Source organism: Alligator mississippiensis, chromosome 4, assembly GCF_030867095.1.
Source record: "Alligator mississippiensis isolate rAllMis1 chromosome 4, rAllMis1, whole genome shotgun sequence".
Classification (NCBI taxonomy): domain Eukaryota; kingdom Metazoa; phylum Chordata; order Crocodylia; family Alligatoridae; genus Alligator; species Alligator mississippiensis.
Genome location: NC_081827.1, coordinates 236,637,869 through 236,659,282, shown reverse-complemented (window position 1 = coordinate 236,659,282; position 21,414 = coordinate 236,637,869). Strand labels below are relative to the sequence as shown.

The following is a 21,414-nucleotide window of genomic DNA, read 5'->3' as shown; positions in this document are numbered from 1 at the left end:
ATGTCCAGAGCAGCAGGCCCCTACCTGAGAGACTTCCATCACTAAGTGACAACCAAAAATATGCCCCACCAACAGTAAGCAATGCATGCCTTGCATGTTAATGGTTTCAGGTTTTGCTGAAGCGAGCTAGGAAAGTCAGTTCCAGAGTTTTGGGTCTTCCTCTGAGAATATCTTTTGGCCAGCTTCCAAATATACAAAGCTAGGCATTGTCAACACAATATGCCAACTAATTTCAGCTGCCAGAATATGAGAAAGGATGATCGTATATTTAAGTATGTATATTTTATAAAGCAACACTACATTCTGATCATACTATTTTGGTCTTGCATGGTTCCAGGACTTGAGGTCACTGTGTGATATATCATACTGTTCTTATGGCAATTTGTTAACTGGGAAAAACATGAGTTGAGAATTTTCAGCGTTCAGTTTGAAATGTTTCTGTTCATTTTGCAATGTTTATAACTTTATTTTTTTCTGTATAATGAAACAGATTTCAGTGTTAAATAAGACAATATATTGTATCCCCTATTAATATTAGCATTTTAGTCAAGTATTATATAGATTTCATAGATGTTTAGGGTTGGAAGGGACCTCAGTAGATCGAGCCCAACCCCCTGCTCTGGGCACGAAAGAGCTTTGGGATCCCAGCCAAGTGCTTGTCCAGTCTCCTTTTAAGACCTCCAGTGTAGAGGAAAGCACCACCTACCTCAGAAGCTCATTCCAGATTCTGGTAACCCTTACCATGAAGAAGTTCTTCCTGATGTCCAATCCAAATCTGCTCTCTGTCAGTTTGTGGCTGTTGTTTCTAGTTACCTGAAGGGGCTTGTTACGGGCGGGGTCCTACAGGAGGGCCGTGATCTCCTCAAGGCCCCCTCCCCGTGCCAAGTCGGCCCAAGGGCACCCTCAGATTCTCACCCGCCACATCTTTGATGTTCCAATATATATTAGGGAGGCTGCCTTACATCTCCTTGGACACAGTTACTTCTGGCCCCGTGAACTCCCGGACCCCTCGTGGGTCTTGTCCTGCAAACGGGTGCTTCGGGGCACCCTAGCCTTATGGGCTATGCATGGCTCCAACCACCCCTTATACCACGCCCCAAGCCTCACAGCTGGAATAGACGTTGTTCAGTCTAGGTTTTCACCTTCTCTCTGGCACACAGGCTCTCCGCAGCCCTGTTTCTCTCCACGCCCTCTCTCTGGGGCCTCCTCCACAATGCTGCCCCTCCTCAGTCAAGCCGTCCCCTTCCCCTGGGCTCACCACGCCTACGCTGGGGCTTCTAAACTGCCCCTCTCTGGGGTTGGGGTCTATGTACCCCGTATGCAGCACCCTCACTGACGCTGGGGTCCCCACACTATTGCGAGTCCCCTATGAGGCCTCCTCCAACCCCTAATAGCCTCACCCAAACCACCGGTGTAACAAACAGTAACAGAAACACAATCCCTTTGGCTATAACTGAAACAGAAGCCGCCCAGCTGTAACAACACTTTGCCTACCGGGGTTCTTCATCCCACAGCCGTCATGTGCTGCTCCTTCAGCAGGCTTCTCCTCTCTTCTGCAGCAGAGAGCTCCTTCCTCAATGACTGCTGGCAGGGGACTGCCTCTGGCCTCCTGCCTGTGATTTATATAGGAGCCAGGCCCTGCCCCTTCCAGTCAGCTGGGCTCCTTATTCCCTGCTAGGGCTCTTTCTCTAGCAGTTTCCGCTCTTTAGAAGCAGGGCACCTCAGTGCCCTGTGACAGGGCTCCCTGATAAATAGAGTAGCTCCTATTCCTTGCTGTCCCCCCTCCAATGAATTTGTAGACGGCCACAAGATCACCTCTCAGTCTTCTTTTGTGGAGGCTGAAGAGATCCGGGTCCCACAATCTCTCCTCATAGGGCCTTTCCTGCAGGCCCCTAACCATACCTCTGGCCCCTCTCATACCTCTGGCCCTCCTGTGGACCCTCTCAAGGTTATCCACATCCCTCCTGAAGTACGACGCCCAAAACTGGACCCAGTACTCCAGTTGCGGCCTCACCAGTGCCGCATAGAGGACAAATATCACTTCCTTAGACCTGCTTGTGATGCACCTGCTAATGCATGATAGAGTGCGGTTAGCTTTACTGATCACTTCATCACGTTGATGACTCATGTTCACCTTGGAGTCTGCTATGACTCCGAGATCCCGTTCTGTTGCTGTGCTACTTATAAGGTCATCTCCCAATTTGTATGTGTGTTGGTGATTCTTCCTCCCTAGGTGCAGCACTTCGCACTTGTCTTTGTTAAACTGCATCCTATTCTGTTCTGCCCACTTTTCCAACCTGTCCAAATCCACCCAAATCCATTCCCTGCCCACCCATGTGTTTACTTTGCCCCATAATTTGGTGTTGTCCACAAATCTAAACAAAGGGCTCTCCATGCCTTCCTCCAAGTCGCTGATGAAGATATTGAATAGCACTGGTCCAAGGACCAAACCTTGGGGGACCCCACTGCCCATATCTTTCTAGGTCCATACCAATTCATCAACCATCAGTCTCTGGGTGCATCCCATAAGCCAATTTGCCACCCACTTGACGGTGTAATCATCTACATCACAGCCGCTTAGTTGATTTATAAGAATGGGATGAGACACTGTATCGAAGGCCTTTTTAAAATCCAAGTAAAAGACATCTACCTTGACTCCTGCATCTGAGCATTTTGTGACCTGATCATAAAAGGGAACAAGGCTAGTCAGGCAGAACTGACTTATGTCACTTTTTCTTAAAGGAAAGGCATAATGCAAAGCCAGTACCAAGAAAACTGCTATTTTAGGGTTTATAAATGATCTAAAACTGAACAATATAAGAGCAACCTTTGGATAAATTTCAACACCAGTAACGATGAGTTAAACTTAACATCATTTTTTGCTAAGTGCTCTTTGGTCTTTTTTAGACTCTAATCAGTCTTCTACAGATAATGAAGGAGCATGTCTTCTCAGCTCAGAAAGCTAGTAAGCATAAATTAGCTAAGGCAATTCAATACTTAAGATGGGCAAAATATTCATTGTGAAAGGGCTTTTACAAAGTTTTGCTCATTATATTATCTTTTAAATATCCAAAATAACAAATTAATGGTGCATGCAACATCTGAAATCATTGCAAATAACAAAAAATGATACCAGCATTTAATCTACTGTAATATCATGTTCTTATCAGAGTCCTTTAAGTTCACTTATCATGTCAGCAACTTAGACACTGAGCCCTCTTCTCCTTGTTTGCTTGCTTTTTTAAGATTTAAAATGCACTTGTGTAACATTAACAGCCTTGAAAAAGCTGTATCTAAGATTTCTCCCCTGCATGACTTCTTTCCTTTGAGGATAACAATCTATTGCTACTGTCAACTAGTAGAGTAATGCTGTCAGCTGAAATGGTAGAGGGCTGCGCTTGACCTTGAGGGCCCTGAATGCTAACCTGTGCTGAGGTTCTGCAGATTGAAGACAAGTATAGGTGAGCAGAATCTGGCCCACTAAGTGGCATGGGATTTGTTGGAAGTTATTGGTGTTGGACCTTGTAAATTTACTTCACTGGTAATAGTTGATAGTTCTCATATTCATATGGATTCATATAGTCCATGCACTCAGTGGCCCAACTTTGTAAATATTAACTGTATGAGCAGAATGAATCAATGTTATTGTTTCTTTCCTTAAAACCCAGTCTGTGTTATTGGACATGCTGCCTCCAACTCTACGTCCGCTGAGCTGCTTATTTGTTTGTTAAAGGGTGAGCTGTTTTATCCAAGGGAAATTAGTGGTGTTATTACCAGTGACATTTAGAGTGATATACAGAATTGTCCCTTTCTTAGTAATGACCTTGAATTTTATGAAGCACCTTGGGGTTTACTAACAAGGCTAGAACTGCTAGAAGTTTGTTAATTGAAATGATGAAATATGCTAGTGTGGGTACAAATGAGTTTAAAGCCAATTCAATTAGAAGTGCATCTGTTTTCAAAGCTGCTTAAGAAGGGTGTTTATTTTCAAATCACTTTAAAGTCAGCCTCATGGAATTCTACTGGCACTATTGTTTAACACTGTGTGCAGACCTAATACCCTCAACAGATTTAACATTTAGCAGAGCAAAATCAGGCAAATATCAATGCCCTGCATTAGGCATGGAAAGTATTAATTGCATACTCTGCTAGAGTGGTCTTCACATTTACCCACCAACACTCTTTCCATGCAATGAACCTTGAATCCTTCATGACTGACAAAATATATTCCTCTCTTTGCTTAGTGATGTGATGTCATGTTTGGCACGAGGCAACTATTATGATTATAAGAACAAAGCAACTTGTAGTTGTTCCTTCATCTGGCCTTCCTGGTCCATCACATTTGTTCTGTGTCAGCTTTTTCTACATTATAAGCTCTTTAGGGAAGAGACTACATTTTATGGCTTGTGCAGCAACATGCACTTATTAGTGCTTAATGAATAAGTAATGAATTATAAAACGTGAGGTGCAGGTTTAGTAAATATGTTTTGCTATATGGTCATCTTGGCAGTGCTTAGGAAATAAAACATAATCAATTAAAGACAGGAAAGGCCTTTTTGATCATCTAGTTCATTTTCCGGCCTGTGAAGAGCTATTCTCTGTAGTAGTCTTCAGAGTGGCTGGATAAATATCCTTGGGAATTGGCCTTTAATTACCGGTATTACCCTTGTTGCCTTATGTGAGATCTGAGTTCATAACTGTAGCTCAGCTGTTTGCTCCCAGCTGCCAGATCAGTGGCTTTCCATTAACCGCTATTGTCTACACAGAAGTGGGACTGATGCAGCTTGTGTACCTAAATGCAAGTAAATCCTGACATAACATGGGTCCAAGAAGGAATGTAGGAACAGAAGTGCAGGAGATGAGCGTGGAGAGGGGAGGGAGCCAGATCCATGGAAGGTTCTGAACAGCAACCATGAGATTAAATGTTATAAATAACCCATGGCAGCAGGGGCCAAGCCTTCTGGCAGGGTACCACAAATTAGCCCCTCACCCTCCTCAAGTGTCACTCCAGTCCCCTTCCTCTGCCTGATTTGCTTTTCGCTTACAGCCCTGTGCTCCCTGTCTGTTCTGCTTCTGCTTCCTGCCCCATCTGCTGCTGTGCTGTCTGTTCCCTCCCCCATCCACCATGTGCCACATACACTGAGGCTGCCCAGACCACTTATGGGACCCATGCCACAGGTTGGTTACCCCTGACCTCAGACATAGGCAGGTATATGATTACCCTGCCACTCAGGAGCCCCCATCAGGTAATCTGAGTAACTGCTTCATCTGTCCTTTCCTAACTTGTGGTAAATGAAGCTACATCCTAGTAATTTATCCCTGAGTAAAATGGGTAAAATTTAGCTTTGTTTCGTGCCAGTTAGGGACAGGCAGATGAAACAGTTACCCTGGATACAACTGTACTGAAGGAAGCCTGCTCCACTTTTACTGCAGTTGTTAGTTCATACTTTGATTTAACCTAAGTCAAAGGTGCTCTTTGCAAATCTAGATGAGTTAAAAAAAACCCTTGAAATAATGCCATTGATTTAAATGAGATTAGAGTAGGGATGACATCAGCTAATTCTTTTTATTCCACTTTGATATAGTCAGTAATCTGATATACAGAATTCAGCATTATTATGCACTGGGACATGGGTGGTCTTACACCTGATGTAAGGGTGCAGTCCAGATTGGTTGCCAGGGAGCAGGGTCTGGAGGGTCTGGTGTCAGAACTGGATTTGGAAGCCATAGCTGGAGTCAGAAAAGGCCAGAGTCAGAAACTGAAGCTGGAGGCAGGGTGAGCCGAGGGTTAACAGGTCAGAAGCCAAAAGTCAGAGCTGAAGGTCAAGCCACAATCAAAAGCAGAGAGCCAAAATTAGGGAATGCTGAGTTGGAGCCAGGAGTCAAACCCAGAAAACCGGCAAAGCAGCATGCAGAGCCAAACTTTTGTCTTTGCCCAGACAACAGACCTAGCTAGAACAGGTAGGGCTTGTTGCTTGTGGCTTCAGGGGATTGGCTGCCCTGGTTGCCTCACTCAGCCCAGCTGGGACCAGAGTGCTGTTCTGGACCTGCTGCAGGTGGTGTTTGTTCAGAGGATGACCTGCCCTCATCTCTCGGTTGGGACTGGCTAGACCAGGGTTCTGGTCTGGCCTCATTACAAATATTAATAAGTGGTCTCTTCCTTTATATACATTTCTTTCTGGGGTTTCTTCTGTGCATTTTGTATATTGCCAGTATTGAAGAACAGTAGCCAATATCCAGGATTCCTGTGAACATCAGAAGTGGACTTCTTTCAATTTATTGTCTGATGTGGGAGACAGTTGCCTAATCTTCCACTAGAGGATCTAGCTGGCTTCTGTAGGTGAGAACATCCAACTGACTGACTTAAAGGAACAGAAACAAAACTCTGGCCATTTTCCACAATATTTCTAGAAAAGCTGTTTAGCGGGTCTTACCATGCCAGCGAAGACCCACCTGGACCATCTTGGTTTGGTGACATTTGGGTAGTCAGCTCCCTTGAATCTTTTTTATTCACTGAATACTTTTTGTGTTATGCTCTATTTATTTGCTCGACCAATCATGGTCTACAAGATTCTTAAGGAATAGGCTTGAATTGTGCACAACCACAGTTGGTTTGTGTGCACACAGTTGCATGTTTCGCCATAAATATGGATATTTCTTATTAAACTTGTCCAAAAATAAATACCACCAAATGAACACGCATGGAAAGGCTTCATGTTTCAAGATCCTCTGAATATCACTATTTCATCACATATTTGTGTGCAAGGAAATATTTATCCATTGAAATATCTGAGCATAGAGACCTCAGTGTGTATAATGCAAGTGGTTAATAAAAGAAATAGTGTTGTCTGGCAGGACAAGAGCAGGAAAAGCAAATTTGTTTCTTTAGTTCCAATGACTATGAAATATAGCTCAGTCTGGAGAACCAAGAATATTCTCTTTGGGCAATATTCTACTGGTATTGCCCTCAAACTAGGCATTATTTATGTATGATTTCTAGGGGGGGACACAGGATATCAGCCTGACACATCAAGGAAAATAAAATAAATTAACCTTTTATTACTAGGAAGTCTTTACAGGTTAAGCAGTGGGAGGAAGATCTCAGCATATATATCTGTTGGGATGAAATAGGATGTTTTGTGTGTTTTATATGTTATATTCAAATGCCCTACTTCTTTCTGAGGTCACTAAATTTCATTTTATTTTACATATAGGTCTTTCATTAGACCTTGAACTTGTATCTGCTGTCAAAGTCTTAGCTCATTTTTCCTCCAATGATAGGCTGATAACCCCTCTGTGTAATCCTACATTGCAACAAGGCACTCTCTTTGTATCTAGTGAGAGTTAATTACCTAAACTGTCACACATCCTGAGGACAAAAAAAATCATAGTTCATAGGAGAGTGTAACACAACGCTTTGGAGATTTTCCCAAAATGTGATTTGCAAAAATCTATCCCTGACAAAGTTTCTTTTACTTTTCATAATTTATTGTAAATGGGTTTGAATTACAATCTCTGTAATTGTTTAAGTGACAGTGCTATGTTATCCCAGGGTCTGTTTTGCATCCCCTCCTCATTTATATAAGAAATTCTTATTCATAGATTCATAGATTGTAAGGCTGGAAGGGGACCTCGTAAGATCATCAGGTCCAGCCCCCTGCACCAAGCAGGAAAGATCACTCACAGCAGGAAAGATAACTGGGGGTCAGGTGACCGACCCCAGCAAGGGGACTGTCTAGCCTCTTCTTAAAGGTTTCCAGGGTAGGTGATTGCACCATCGCTGGAGGGAGCTTATTCCATAGTCTGGACACCCTGACTATGAAGAAGTTTTTCCTAATGTTGAACCTGAATTCAGGAGTTTGTGGCCATTACTCCTGCTTTTCCCTTTGGTGAACAGTTCACCTGGTGAATAGTTGCTCACTGAGCCCTTGACGTATTCCCCTAGTGCAGCAGTAAGCTGCTACCAGGGCCCTCTCAGCCTTCTTTTCCTCAGTCTGAAGAGTCCCAGATCCCTCAGCCTTTCCTCATATGGCTTGCCTTTTAAGACTCTGATCATATGGGTGGCTCTTCTTTGGACTCTCTCAAGCTTGTCCACATACTTGTTAAAGTGTGGTGCCCAGAACTGGATGCAGTACTCCAGCTGCGGTCTTACCAGTGCTGAGTAGAGCAGAAGAATCAGCCCCTTGGTTTTGCTGGAGATGCACTGGTTGATGCATGACAGAGTATTATTTGCCCTACTGGCTACAGCATTGCACTGCCAGCTCATATTCATACTGTGGTCTTTTATTACCCCCCCAGGTTCCTTTCATTCATGGTGCTAGTCAGGTGCTGCCAAACCTGTAGGTGTGTTGGGGGTAGTTCGTCCCCAGGTGAAGCACTTTACATTTCTCAATGTTGAACTTCATCAGATTCTGATCTGCCCAACTTTCTAGCCCGTCTAGGTCTGCTTGTATCTGCAGCCTATCTTCAAGTGTGACCACGCTCCCCCATAACTTGGTGTCATCTGTGAACTTGGCCAGTGAGCTCTTCACCCCCACATCCAAATCGTTAATAAAGATGTTGAAAAGTACTGGACCAAGCACCAACCCCTGCGAGTCACTGCTGCCCACTTCTCACCAGGATGATGCAGATCCATTCATTACAACTCTCTGGGTTCTATTCTCAAGCCAGTTTCTCACCCACCTAACTGTTTTGGAGTTAAGCCCACAATCCTCCAATTTTCTCACAAGGACATTGTGGGATACTAGATCAAAGACCTTTTGGAAGTCAAGGTATATAATGTCAACCTGCTCTCTCATGTCCAGGTGGTGAGTTTCATAGTTGGTAGGGTCGGAAGGGACCTGAGCAGATCAAGTCCAACCCCCTGCCATGGCAGGAAAGAGTACTGGGGTCAAATGACCCCGGCAAGGTATTCATCCTGCCTCCTCTTAAAGACCCCCAGGGTAGGAGCCAGCACTACTTCTTTTGGAAGTTAGTTCCAGATCCTAGCCGCCCTGACAGTGAAATAGTGCCTCCTGATATCTAGCCTGAATCTACCCTCTGCCAGCTTGTAACTGTTATTTCTAGCCACTCCTGGTAGTGCTCGGGGGAACAGGAACTCCCCCAATGCCTGCTGGTCCCTTCTGACTAGTGTGTAACAGGCCACTAGATCCCCTCTCAGCCTTCTGTTGTGGAGGCTGAACAGGCTCAGGTCCTGTAGCCTCTCCTAGTAGGGCCTGCCCTGCTGCACCCTGATCATGCGGGTGGCCCTCCTTTGGACCCTCTCCACACTGTCCACATTCCTCCTGAAGTGCGGCGCCCAGAACTGGATGTGGTACTCCAACTGTGGCCTGACCAGTGTCGCATAGACGGGGAGGATCACCTCCTTGGACCTGCTCATGATGCATCTGTGGCTGCATGACAGGGTACAGTTGACCTTCCTAACTGCGTCCCCACACTGTCGGCCCATGTTCATATTGGCCTCAGTAATGAGTCCAAGATCCTTTTCTGCCTCTGCACTGACGAGAAGGGAGTTCCCCAGCCTGTAGGTGTGCTTCTGGTTCTTCCCCACCAGGTGCAGTACCCTGAACTTGTCAGTGTTGAAACCCATCCTGTTCTCATCCGCCCACCCCTGTAACCTGTCTAGGTCTGATTGCAGCCTATTCCTCCCTTCTAGCATGCCCACTTCCCCCTCCCATCTTAGTGTCATCTGCAAATTTGAACAGCGGGCTTTTTACCCCCTCATCCTAGTCGCTGATGAAGATGTTGAACAGTGCAGGCCCGAGGACCGAGCCCTGGGGAACCCCACTGCCCACATCCCTCCAGGTTGAATAAGACCCATCCACCACCACTCTCTGGGTGTGGCTTTCCATCCAGTTAGTGACCCATTTGACTGTGTAGGTTTCGATGCCACAGTCCCCAAGGTTTTTAATGAGAATGTGGTGAGAGACAGTGTCGAAGGCCTTCCTAAAGTCCAGAAAGACTACATCCACTGCTACCCCTGCGTCTAAGGATTTTGTGACCTGGTCATAGAAGGCCACCAGGTTGGTCTGACAGGACCTGCCTCTAATGAACCCATGTTGGTTGCCCCTAAGCATAATCTCCCCTGCTGGCCCCTCGCGGACATGCACCAGGATAATTCTCTCAAAAAGCTTACCCAGGATCGAGGTAAGACTAACTGGCCTATAGTTTCCTGGGTCCTCCTTCCTCCCTTTTTTGAAAATGGGGACCACATTGGCCCTTTTCCAGTCCCCTGGCACCTCGCCAGAGCACCATGAGTGCTCATAAAGCCGTGCCAGGGGTCCCACAATGACCTCTGCTAATTCCCTCAGCACTCTGGGGTGGAGATTGTCAGGACCAGCTGATTTAAATACATCCAGTCCCTCCAGAAGTTCCCTGACTAGGTCCTCACTGACCCTTGGCCTGGGTGTACCTCCCCTGGGGTGACCCGGTCCCTGCTCAGAAAAATGGAGGCAAAGAAATTGTTAAGTAGGTTAACTTTATTGTCTGGTGCGACGGCCAGATTTCCTAGCGTGTCTTGCAGAGGCCCCACGTTACCCAGTACCTTCTTTTTACCCCCTATGTATTTAGAAAAGGACTTCTTGTTGTCCTTGATCCAGGTAGCTAGTCCCAGTTCCGTCTGAGTACCTGGTCATAGAAGGAGATGAGGTTGGTAAAGCAAGACCTGCCCATGATGAAGCCATGCTGGCTGTCATTCATAATCTTACCTTCTGCAAGCTTATCTACAAAATCAAAAGATTGCAAGATCTGCCAATAGCACTAAAATTAAAGGAACAGCAAAAAAATGAAGAATGAAAATAAGTCAGATGGATTTGGAACAGGAAGTGGACAAAGTAACTTAACATACAGTGGGTGTGTCTATACAAGATATTTACTGCACAGTTGACTAATTAACTGCTAAGTAAACATTTCAGGATCTATTCATGTGCCCCTATTAGGGCACATGAAACTAATAAACTCCACAGCAGGGTAGCACTTGTAAAATACAAGTACTATCCTGCTGCAGAGTTTTTATGTGCCCAGCAGCACATGTGTAGATGCTTTCTCAGGGTGCTTCAGTGCAGTGGTAGCCAGCAGGGAGCCCCAGCCAGCCACTCCACAGCACATACAGCCCAGTCAGAGCAGCTTGGGCTAGCAGGCTCATCCCCCAGGTTGCCTGCAAGGTTGGGCTGCTCTGACCAGGTTCCATGTGCCGTGCATGAATAAACTCTGGAGCAATATGCTCCAGAGTTTTTTTGCTCCCGGATGCATTTTCAAATGTCACACCTGGGAGCAAAAAACTCTGGAACTTATTAATCACATGTGTAGATGTGCCCACAGATATAAAACTATAGATCAGAAATAGAGCACTTTTATGTTAACTTTAGGAAGGAGTTACAGTGGGAGATGCTGTGAAAAATGTATTACAGGTGTTGGTATATTGTCTGGCTGACGTAAAAGGCTAGCAGAATATTGGTGCACAGCAAAACAGGAGAAAGAATACAATTGAAGGAAGTGATACTAAATTCATATTTCTAGCACTTTTGGACTCTCCTGTGTAAAGCTAACTTAGGTACTGATCATATTTAAAACAGAAGGACATTTGCTGTGGGTGAAACATTTGAAAATCTCTAGGACTGTGGTTCCTTAAAAATGACTTTGGTGAAAAATCCAATGAAGCCATTGGTAGTCCCTCAACATGAGGAAAACAGTCTTACAGTAAGCAGGGGAGTCATTGCCGAGTCCTTAGATGACTGAGGAGGCCAGTCTGAGAACCACATGTTTGACTGCCAACATGGCTAATAGTTCTAGGAGGAAGGAGTAGATCTTGATAATGTCAGGTGACAGATCTTTCCCTATTTCTCTCCTGTCTATTGGCCTCCATAGTGAGGCAAGTTTGCTTGAAATGATCTATGCTTTGTTGTATATCATGGCATCACTGGGAACAATTCAGTGCTGAAGTCTCCCAGGTACTGATGTTAATACTGCATATTTTAGAGTGGCCATCAACGTGTCCTTGAAATTCTTCTTTTGCCCACCTCTAGAGCAGTGACCATCAGTAAGTTTGGAGGTATAGGACCTGTTTTGGGGGCTGGTTGTCAGGCATCCATATGAAATGTCCTATTCAATGGAGCTGGTGCCACATGCACATGTTTTGTTCACTTGTGTATACATTTCAACTGGTATTCCATCAGGACCATATGCTTTGCTCTTCATTTGCTTAATAGCTTTTTTCAAGGCCTCTTGATAAGTTGGTGGACCTGCTGGGTAGTTCTTAATGGGGTGTTATGGAATTACTTTGATTATATTGCCTTCAACATCAGAATCTCAGTTCAAGAATTCTTGAAAGTGTTCCTTCCACTGTGTGTTGATGGTTGATCTGTCTTTAAAGGGTGTTGTGCTGTTCTTGGACCTCAGAGGGATGGCTCCTGTGTTTGGCCCATAGATAGCTTTGGTTGTGCTAAAGAAACTAGGCATGTTTTAGCTGTCTCAAACTTTTGAATCTCTTTTGCTTGTGGTCCTCCCACCACTTATTTTTACGCTCAAATTTTCCTCTGCATCTCAGCTTTAATGCAGCAGTATATATCTTGCATCTGTTTGGAGTTTACATCATTCTGCCAAGGTCTGAAGGGCCTGTTTTTTCAGTTGATAAGAGCTTAAATTTCCCTATCATTCTCACTTAACCAGTCCTGATGTTTCTTTGTGGAGATGTCTATAGAGATTTTTTGCATACCTCCTGGATGCCTGTTTTGAGGTCCTCCCAGTGATGAGAGGTGTCAAGATCATCAGAGAGATCAGAGAATTTTTCACTGAGGCACTGCTGGACATGTTCATTTTTAGCAGGGCCTTTCAAGTACTCAGTATTGCATCTCTTCTTTGGTTTCTTCTTTTTTTTACATCACTTTGGAGCAATATAAAGTAACATAAAACTTACAGAATGATGATCTGTTCAGCAGCTTTCTGCACCAGTCATAGCCCTGGCAATAAGGACATTGTGACAGTCCCAGGCACACACTATGATTTGTCAGTCAGGTGCTAGTGTTTTGTGCAGTTAGTAGGGCTCTGCAAAGCTTCAGTCCCTGATTCAATTTGGTGGACATTCGGCCCAATTCGGTGGCCAGATCTCCAAATCTGAATTGAATCAGGAGACCCTTTAATCTCTCCGAATCGAATCAGAACCCTCCAAATCGATTCTGAGAGATTTGGAAAGATTCAGTGATTCAGACGGACACAGCTTTGAATGTTTTTTCTACGTACCTCAAGGTACCAGGGGGCTCATGAACACTGTGATGGTGAGGCAGATGGAGCATCCCGCAGGAGCATGGGGGGCTTCCCAGCATGCTTGGCAGCAGACCCAGAAATGGACCAGAAGCACTTCTTGTCCGCTTCTGGGTCCACAATGGAGTGTGCGGTGACCCCCCCCCCCAGGCCTCCCCGGCTGGGTGATTGGTGCTTCCTGGATCTGGGGGAGCACCTGGGGTCCCTCCATGGCCAATCACCAAGCTGGAGGGATTCAGGGCCCCCCCCCCCGTGCGATCGGTGGCAGACCCAGAAGTGGACCAGAAGTACTTCCACTCCACTTCAAGCATGCAGGGGCCCCCCTGTGCTCCTGTGGGATGCTCCATCTGCCCCAACACTTCAGTATTCATGAGTCATGCCTGGTACCTCGAGGTATGTAGAAAAAACATTTAAAGCTGTGTCTGGCTGAATCACTGATTGTCCAAATCAGCATCAAATCTTCAGATTTGGATTTGGCTGAATCGAATCAGGATAGTGATCCAAATTAACTAATTGAATCACTGTCCCTGATTCAGGCCGAATCCAAATTGAACACAGACCATTTCTCACACCCCTACTTTGCAGCCTTTTCTTCATCTTCTTGCTCCACCATTGAGGACCTTTATTTTTATTTTTGGATCGTTATTAGTCTGGAAACCTTACTCTCATTCTTGCTGGCATGGGTAACGCTGCCTGGAGTAGAAAACTTGAGACAGTTTTGCTCTTGAAGTCATTCGTAGCACACAACCCATGTCAAGGTTGCAATCCTTTGGAGGTCCAGTGAAGTATCCAACATGCTGTCACTTTAAAATCAAAGTTTAAGATTTAGTATAATCTCCTTGAACAGGAAGAAGTCAGTTGTCTCTGCCACTGGGGAGGGTGAATCATCCATGGTTTGGCAGTGATTTATCCAGATTATTCAGAAGCATTGTTGATGGACTTTACGGAGAGCCAATTTCTGGTCGTCTTCACTACTATGACTCACCTTGGGAAGTCCCTCATGATAGAGGCATAATCAGCTCGAGGGAGAGGGTTTTCAGGGTATTATTTAGCAATCTTGGTCAGATAAGAACTGACTGAAAAATTCCTGTCAGAACAAAAATTTTAGTAAGAAAGAAGGAAAAAACATTCCATGAAATTTTTTTTGGAAGCTGTTTTCCATTTTCTGAAGGAAGATGGATTAGTGGTTTGATTGCTAGCCTAGGAGTGCACTGTTCAATACTCTTTCACAATAAACTTTCCACATAACCCTTAGCAAGTAACAGAAGTCTAGATCTACAAAAGGATTGCAATGTCTGGCTTCTGGAATACAACCAATAGCTCTGATTTAGGGACCTAAACTCCATACACAAATTATGGAGACAGTTTGGCACCACAAAGTGAGATTCACAGCACAGAGCTGTCTAGGAGAAGCTTTGTAGAGAAAGGTACCACTTTGTTCCCATCTCTTTCCAGAAATAAGCACCTACCTCTAGGACAAATGAGTTACCTAACTCCATTCAGGACCTACCCACATTCACCCCTAAGGTGTAGTCCAGCATTCAGGTCCCTGCTCAGGAGCTTTTTAAATGATTTATACATCAACAGTTTAACATATCTTATGACGGCTGTGTGGCAGAAGGCCACCTTTGTTTCTCTCCAAAAACTCTGCTCTGTGATAATTTGGTTAGTATGGGTCCTGCAGAGAGTACACACTTTATCCTATCTCTTTTGGTAACCTGAGTTGGATACCTCCCTGAGGGAGGGGGGAAACCTGCTCCCTCTTGTCTATGTGACTGGCATCACATACCTGGGTGAGGGGCTTGGGCTCCCTAGTTTTTCTAGAGACTCTGCCAGTCTGCCCGGCAACCAGTGATGCATTTCAAATTGGTTAGCTGGTAGCCAACAGGTGCTGGCATCCATTGGACCAGGTAAACGAGGTCATAAGGGCTATATAAGTTAAGGACTGCCCAGGAGGAGGGGCAGTAGCCATGATGAAAACTTAGAGAGAGAGAAGAGCTGGACCATGTGAAACATGCTCTCTCTCAACTCATGATCAATGGACTGCCTGCCTCCAGAGGGAATCTCCAACTGCCTCTGGATGATACTTGTGAGTAAGCTACCTGAGATCTAACTAGATATATAGCTTGCAGTAACTCAGATGCTACCCCAGCCACCCTGTTTGCTTTATGGGATTTCTCTGATACTACTCAACTCTGTACCCTATTCCAACCCTACACCTTGTAACCAATAAAGTTCTCTTTTGTACCTAGCATGGGAGACTTATTGGGAGTGGGTCTAGATTATGCCTAGGAGTCCCCTTGGTTCGGCTGACTAAGGTGTCATAACCCAAGGGTATGATTTTGTATGTGCTTCGGCACTGCTAAATTATTTCCCGCCATGAGGAGCTTTCTTTGCAGGGTGCATTTCTCAGTTGCAAAGAGAAAACCCCGGTGCAAAGGAGTTCTTGCCACCTGCATGCAAATTTGTGTCACACTATTGGCCAGTTCTAAATTATTCCCAGGTGGCGGCTAGCGATTGGCTTGCTAGCCGTATAAGAGGCTTGAGCGGTTTCTGCCCAAGTTGGAGAACTCCAAGGAGAACCCCACAGGGAGGACTCCACAACCATCTCATGGAGGAGGAGGACTTCATGTCTCGTGAAGAACTCTAAGCGCTGTGGAGCCTAACGGACCCAGCGTGTACCTTAAGAAGGCTATAGGGGTCTGATCAGCCTCTGGCCTCTCCCCGTCGCCGAACGATCCCTCGATGAACCCCTTCCCTGCGCGCAAGTTCCACGGAGCCTAGCAAACTTCGTGTGAGTGTATCCAGAGCTCTTCTTCGAGTTGTTTTCTTCGGTTGACATGATGGGCTCATGGTTTTAGAGCCTTCGGCCGGATTGGGCTAGAGTTCGCGAGTTTAGAACTCTTGTCTGCTCTTCTTCTTTCCTATCTGTAACTGCAACTCAAGCAAGTTTTCCTGCCTGCACCGCGACCATCTACGGTGTAAGTAAAATAATCTTTAATCAACCGCTACGCGTCCATGCCTAATTCTAGTCCGCCAGCCTGCATTCCCCGACCCGCGTGCCAGGGCTGCTGGCCACAGCCCGCCGCGCGCCCCCGAGGGCCTTGGACCGCTCCCAGCCCGCACATAAGGGAGACCACTACTTGTGCTTCTGACTGAGAGAAGCACCCCAAGTTCTTGAAGTGAGTCAAGTACCGTCGAGGGCTACTAGGCCTGTGCTTCCCAGGGGGAACAGTGCCAGGATCAAGCCTGTCCCTGGGTGGTGGCAGCTATACCCCCAGGCTGGTGGGTGTGTTCCAGGAAGGGGGTCAGCCAGACGTGAGGTGCCCCAGGGAAGTACTTGGAGCCTGGAAGGTGGTCAGACGTAGTGAGGTGGGTGGATCAGCCCAGGATGAGCCACAGGCTGTCAAGTCATTTCCTCCATAACTAAGTAATGGTACGCAACTGTCTTCCTTCTTCAAGCAGAGAACTTGCTTTACTACTTCAGTATCACATTGATGTAAAATAGAAACAATTGCACTTTACAGTAAGTCTGTTTTCTCTCTGTATATGCTGTTTCTCTCACATCAACACAGTGCTTATGCAGCAATATGTCACTAGCTGCTTCTTGACTTTTGACCATTCAGCTTTTCATTAAAAAAATGCAGGATGGTAGGCATTGATTCTGTCATGTGGATTTTGTCTTGCACTGTAGGTTTTCAGATGCTGTCATACAAGTTCCATGAGGTACACATTTGACAGATAAGAGGATTATCTTGTTAAATTTAATAAAGTAAGCTTTGGGATAAGTGCCTATCTGTGTCCATAATGCCAGCGGGTACAAGGACCTCTTTAATGCACCTTTTTGCAACTACAAAACTGAAGTCCTCTTCCTGTCCAGAGCCAACGATTTGTACCTGGAAGGGGAAATGGTAATTCTGGTATCAGTTATTGGCTAGGAAGTCCTGCCAGGAGTATCACATGAAATTAACGAAGCAGTAGTATAATCACTAGAATAAGCAGATCAGCACTTTATTGTGCAAATAATGTGCAGAGAACTTAGATGGACTGAAAATCTCAATGGAAAAGTGAGAATATGGAAAATGAACGGGCTCAAAGATAGAGTATAGTCATAGTCAGCTGCTTGCAACAAATTTTCCAGGTGCATATTTTTGGCTGTTTCCCAGGGTATGACCCTTCTGTGATGTTGCCTGATCCTAGTAGCCAATGAGGTGCTATTGTGGCCAGTTATACCCTTTATGGCTCCATACCTAAAAAATCTCTTTTTGTTTAAACCAAAATAACATCCAGAGACATGAAAATAATTGAATAAAACTTCAGGGAGAATGTACTTTGTAGTATAATAAGCAAGAACACATATAGGCAACTAGTTCCACCCCAGTGACCAAAAGCAGATAACACAATGTAAATTTAGATTTAAGGGGCTCCTATACTGTGGCCGCGCACCTTTGGGTGCTTGCCACTTTATGGACTAGAGGCAGACATCTGGCAGGTGGCCATTTTAAGACCCACTTTATATAGGGTGAGGCAGCAGTTTGCTGCCAGTGGCCGAGAGAGAAACATCAGTAGGCTGAGCTATGGCTCAGGAACATCTTGGAGGTAAGGGCAGGAGCTATGGGGATGGTTTGGAGGCTCCTGGTCCTAGCCATGACTATGGGCACCTTAAACCTGGCCCCCACCATCTGGTGAGTAGTTGTGAGAGCTGTGGGATCAGTGGGGTCAAGCTCACCCATTAATAGGCACCTGAGCCCAGCAGGGACAAAAGGTCACAGAGGTCCTGGAGGGGGCAGTGTTGTTGGGAAGAGTTATGGTGAGGGCCTGCACAGAGTAGGGTGCAAAAAGGGGCACTTAAAGGACTGCATGTGTGGGGGTGTAGAGTAGGGCTTCTGAAGGGGGCTTGAAGGGCTGAACCAGGGGGGTACTGAGTAGGGCTGCGAGAGCAGCCTGAAGGACAGTACATGGGCCAACCCCTATGAGTGAGAACAGAGTCAAGAGGTCTGGTGAGGGGCCCAGGGCAGAGTCAGCCTGGTATTTGGCATAAGGCGAGGTCACATAGAATAGTGGACCTTCAGGGAACTGAAGGGCTGCATGTCTCCCACTGAGGCGGAAGTAGTGAAGCCCAAAGGGGCTGCTCAAGGGGAGCAAGGGCAGGGGAGTGTGGCCCAGAAATGGGCGGTATGTTAGAGGCCCCTGTGAAAGCGGGAGCAGAGTGAGTGTGTGTGTAAATGGAGTCCAGTGTTGGACTGAATTTGCCCCAGCCTCAGACCGGGGAGCAATCACAATCTGGATGCCATCTGCGAGGCATGGGCAATGGTGTAGGGGAGGTATGGAGCTGTAGATAGCGTCCCCTGGCATCAGAGTAATGTAAGGGCAGCCTCCTGCTTATTATATCATAATAACATTCAAGTCGTGGCACATGAGTTAAGGCAGACTGCCCTAGGTAGGTGGGCAGGCTGACTTGTGATCTGGCCTCGAGTGTGCCCCCGTCACATATACACATGTGCAGAGCCGACTCCGACATGCTGGAAATCCAGTGCATCAGAGCAGACTTGATTAATACAGTCTCCTGGAGCATGGAAACTGACATACTCTGGCAGCCTTCCACGTCATGTGCATCAGTGTCCCAGCGCACCTCCGCTGAAAAAATGGCAGTGGTACACTTTGAAATAAAACACCTTCAATGAGCTTTAGTTTAAAGCACCATGTCACCATTTTTTCAGCAGGGGAACACACAGGGATGCTAATACATGTGACATGCAGGCACTTTTAATTAGTGCAGCTAAAGCGCCCAGTGCCACATCCCATAGCACATGCAAAAATGCCCAAGATGTTTACACAGTGCACCAGAGCTAACTGATTTGTGCTAGGGTTTCCTGTAAGGATACATAATTGCTGCCTAGTGGCTGGTACAGTTTCAAACAGTTACAGGAAACCCTCGCTATTCGCGGGTTCGGCATTCGTGGTTTCAGATATTCACATTTTAAATACACTTTATGCACTTACAGGAGCTCCTCGGGAGCTTGCTGCTGCTGGGCTCCTGCCATCACCGCTGTGCCCCACGCCCCTCCAGCTGCTGGGGGCGTTGCATTCATGAACGCAGTGTCTTATTTGCAGATTCCGCCATTCGCGGGGGATACATCCTCATATCCCCCATGAATGGCAAGGGTTGCCTGTACTTCTTTTAAGTGTAAATCTGTATCCCTTTAATGTTATTTAAGTTTATTGGGTCCACCATGAGACTGTTGAATTTTTTAATGAGTCCTAGCTCACACTTGATCTTAGCCAAAAGGCAGAGACTAAATGAGCTTCATTGTCAAGAAAAGCACCTTCAGCATGCATTGTTTCACATCCGTGGACTTAATTCTCTCCGTGATATATATCTGTTCGATAGCTTTGAAAGCATTATGTAGATTTTGCTGAGAAATTAGGGGTCAACAACTCATATCTTGTTGGTCAACTAAAGTATTTTCCCTGAATTTTTGTTTTTAGGTTACATTGAAGAAGCTTGTATAGTGCCTTGTCCGTTTGATTGCAAGCTAAGTGACTGGTCTAGCTGGGCCCCCTGCAGTTCATCTTGTGGAACTGGGATGAAAATAAGGTCAAAGTGGCTGAAAGAAAAGCCTTATAATGGAGGTCGTCCATGTCCGAAATTGGATCTCAAGAATCAGGTGAGCAAGTAGCCAACAGAATATTAAGTATTTTTGCTTTGATTAGTATGCTCTATGAAGCATGAAAAAAGTACTGTTCTCAACTACTGAGCTCTGTGGTGCTTGACCTCCAGCCTACAGAGTTACGCCACCACCAGGGGGGGTCTCCTAATGGGTCCAGCATTTGGTGGCAAATGGGGATGCGACCTAATTTGGTATGCAGGGCTGGAGCTATGTGCTGGAGTGACTTGCATATATTGGATTGGGCCCTGGCTGCCCTGCCCTCCTGCACTGGATCAGATTGTAGCCAACCTGGCCCCACACACCAGATCAGGCCCTAACAGAGCCAGCCCCATGTACTGGTTCAGGTTTCAGCCTTGCACACTGGAATGGATCCCAGACCTCATCTGGCCTGTGGACCAAACCTACACCACTCAGCTGGTCGCAGGATTGGAAGGTTGGGCACCACTGACTCAGTTTATCAACAGAGCTTCTGGCTTCCCTTTAAAAATAATTACTGAAGGTTCTCAAATTTCTTTTGATGTGCATCTAAGAAAAATCCAAAATATTATCAAGGAGCTTTTATGCCGTAAGGTTTAACATTTTAAGCACCTCTGCTGTGGTAATTTAAAAAACGTGGTATTCTTTAAATGATCTTAGGTATTTCAAAAGATGATCTTGTTAGTGATCTTACTGGTTTGGGTTCTGCAACCTACTGGAATTTTTTTAAGTTACTATAAAACAATTACAAGACAATTTTCAGGAATATGTGCTAATACAGATTTACATTAATACAAAATGAAACACTTTCACATGGAAAACTAATTATTTAGATCATGTGGTAATTAAAAGCGAATTTTCTATTAAAGCTGATATCAAAACATATACTTAATTTATTTTCTTAATTTTTCTTAATTTGTTTGTTTCTAATTAGACACCTAACATGGTAATTCAGTATTGGTGCAGGTGCTCCATTACTTTCATGTCAGATAATTGTAAATTTTCACCTGTATTCCATTTTGCTTTGCAAAGCCGTCATCTGAACACAAAGCAAGATTAACACATACCTCCCATAAGAAGTGGTTTGCTGTCCTTTGATTCACTGTAATTGAAATCATTTTTTTGAATGTCACAATCTTGAGCCCATTATGTTTATAATGAATTACAATCCAGTGATTGAACTCTGTATATTTCAAAACATCTGGGAGCAGAACTGCATGAAAAGTCTGGACTGGAATAACGCTCAGTGGCCTGACTCATAAGGGTTTGGTTATTTTATACAGCATGCACGTACATTGAACAGCCAGCCAGTGCATGTTGGGAAAACAATAAACCAAATCCATATCCCTTTTCAAGTGCAGGCTCTACAAGCAACTTCAAACCCACTAGAGCATGGAGTGACAACATGTGTCCCATGGGCCAGATCTGGCTCCTGGAACCACTGGATCCAGTCTGCAGAACCCAAGGGCTTTGCCTATGCCTGCAGCTGCACCAGGGCTAAGCATTGAGG

The 21,414-nt window shown here is 45.4% G+C and overlaps 1 protein-coding gene across 2 annotated transcripts in view; it reads left to right on the top strand.

The window, feature by feature from the left end:
* The window catches only part of THSD7B (thrombospondin type 1 domain containing 7B), a 680,297-nt gene that overhangs the window by 483,318 nt on the left and 175,565 nt on the right, over nt 1-21,414 (top strand). For both annotated transcript variants that reach the window (XM_019480192.2, XM_019480191.2), the window contains exon 15: nt 19,747-19,925. In XM_019480192.2, the coding sequence (XP_019335737.2) occupies nt 19,747-19,925 (179 nt within the window). The remainder of the gene's footprint in view (nt 1-19,746; nt 19,926-21,414) is intronic.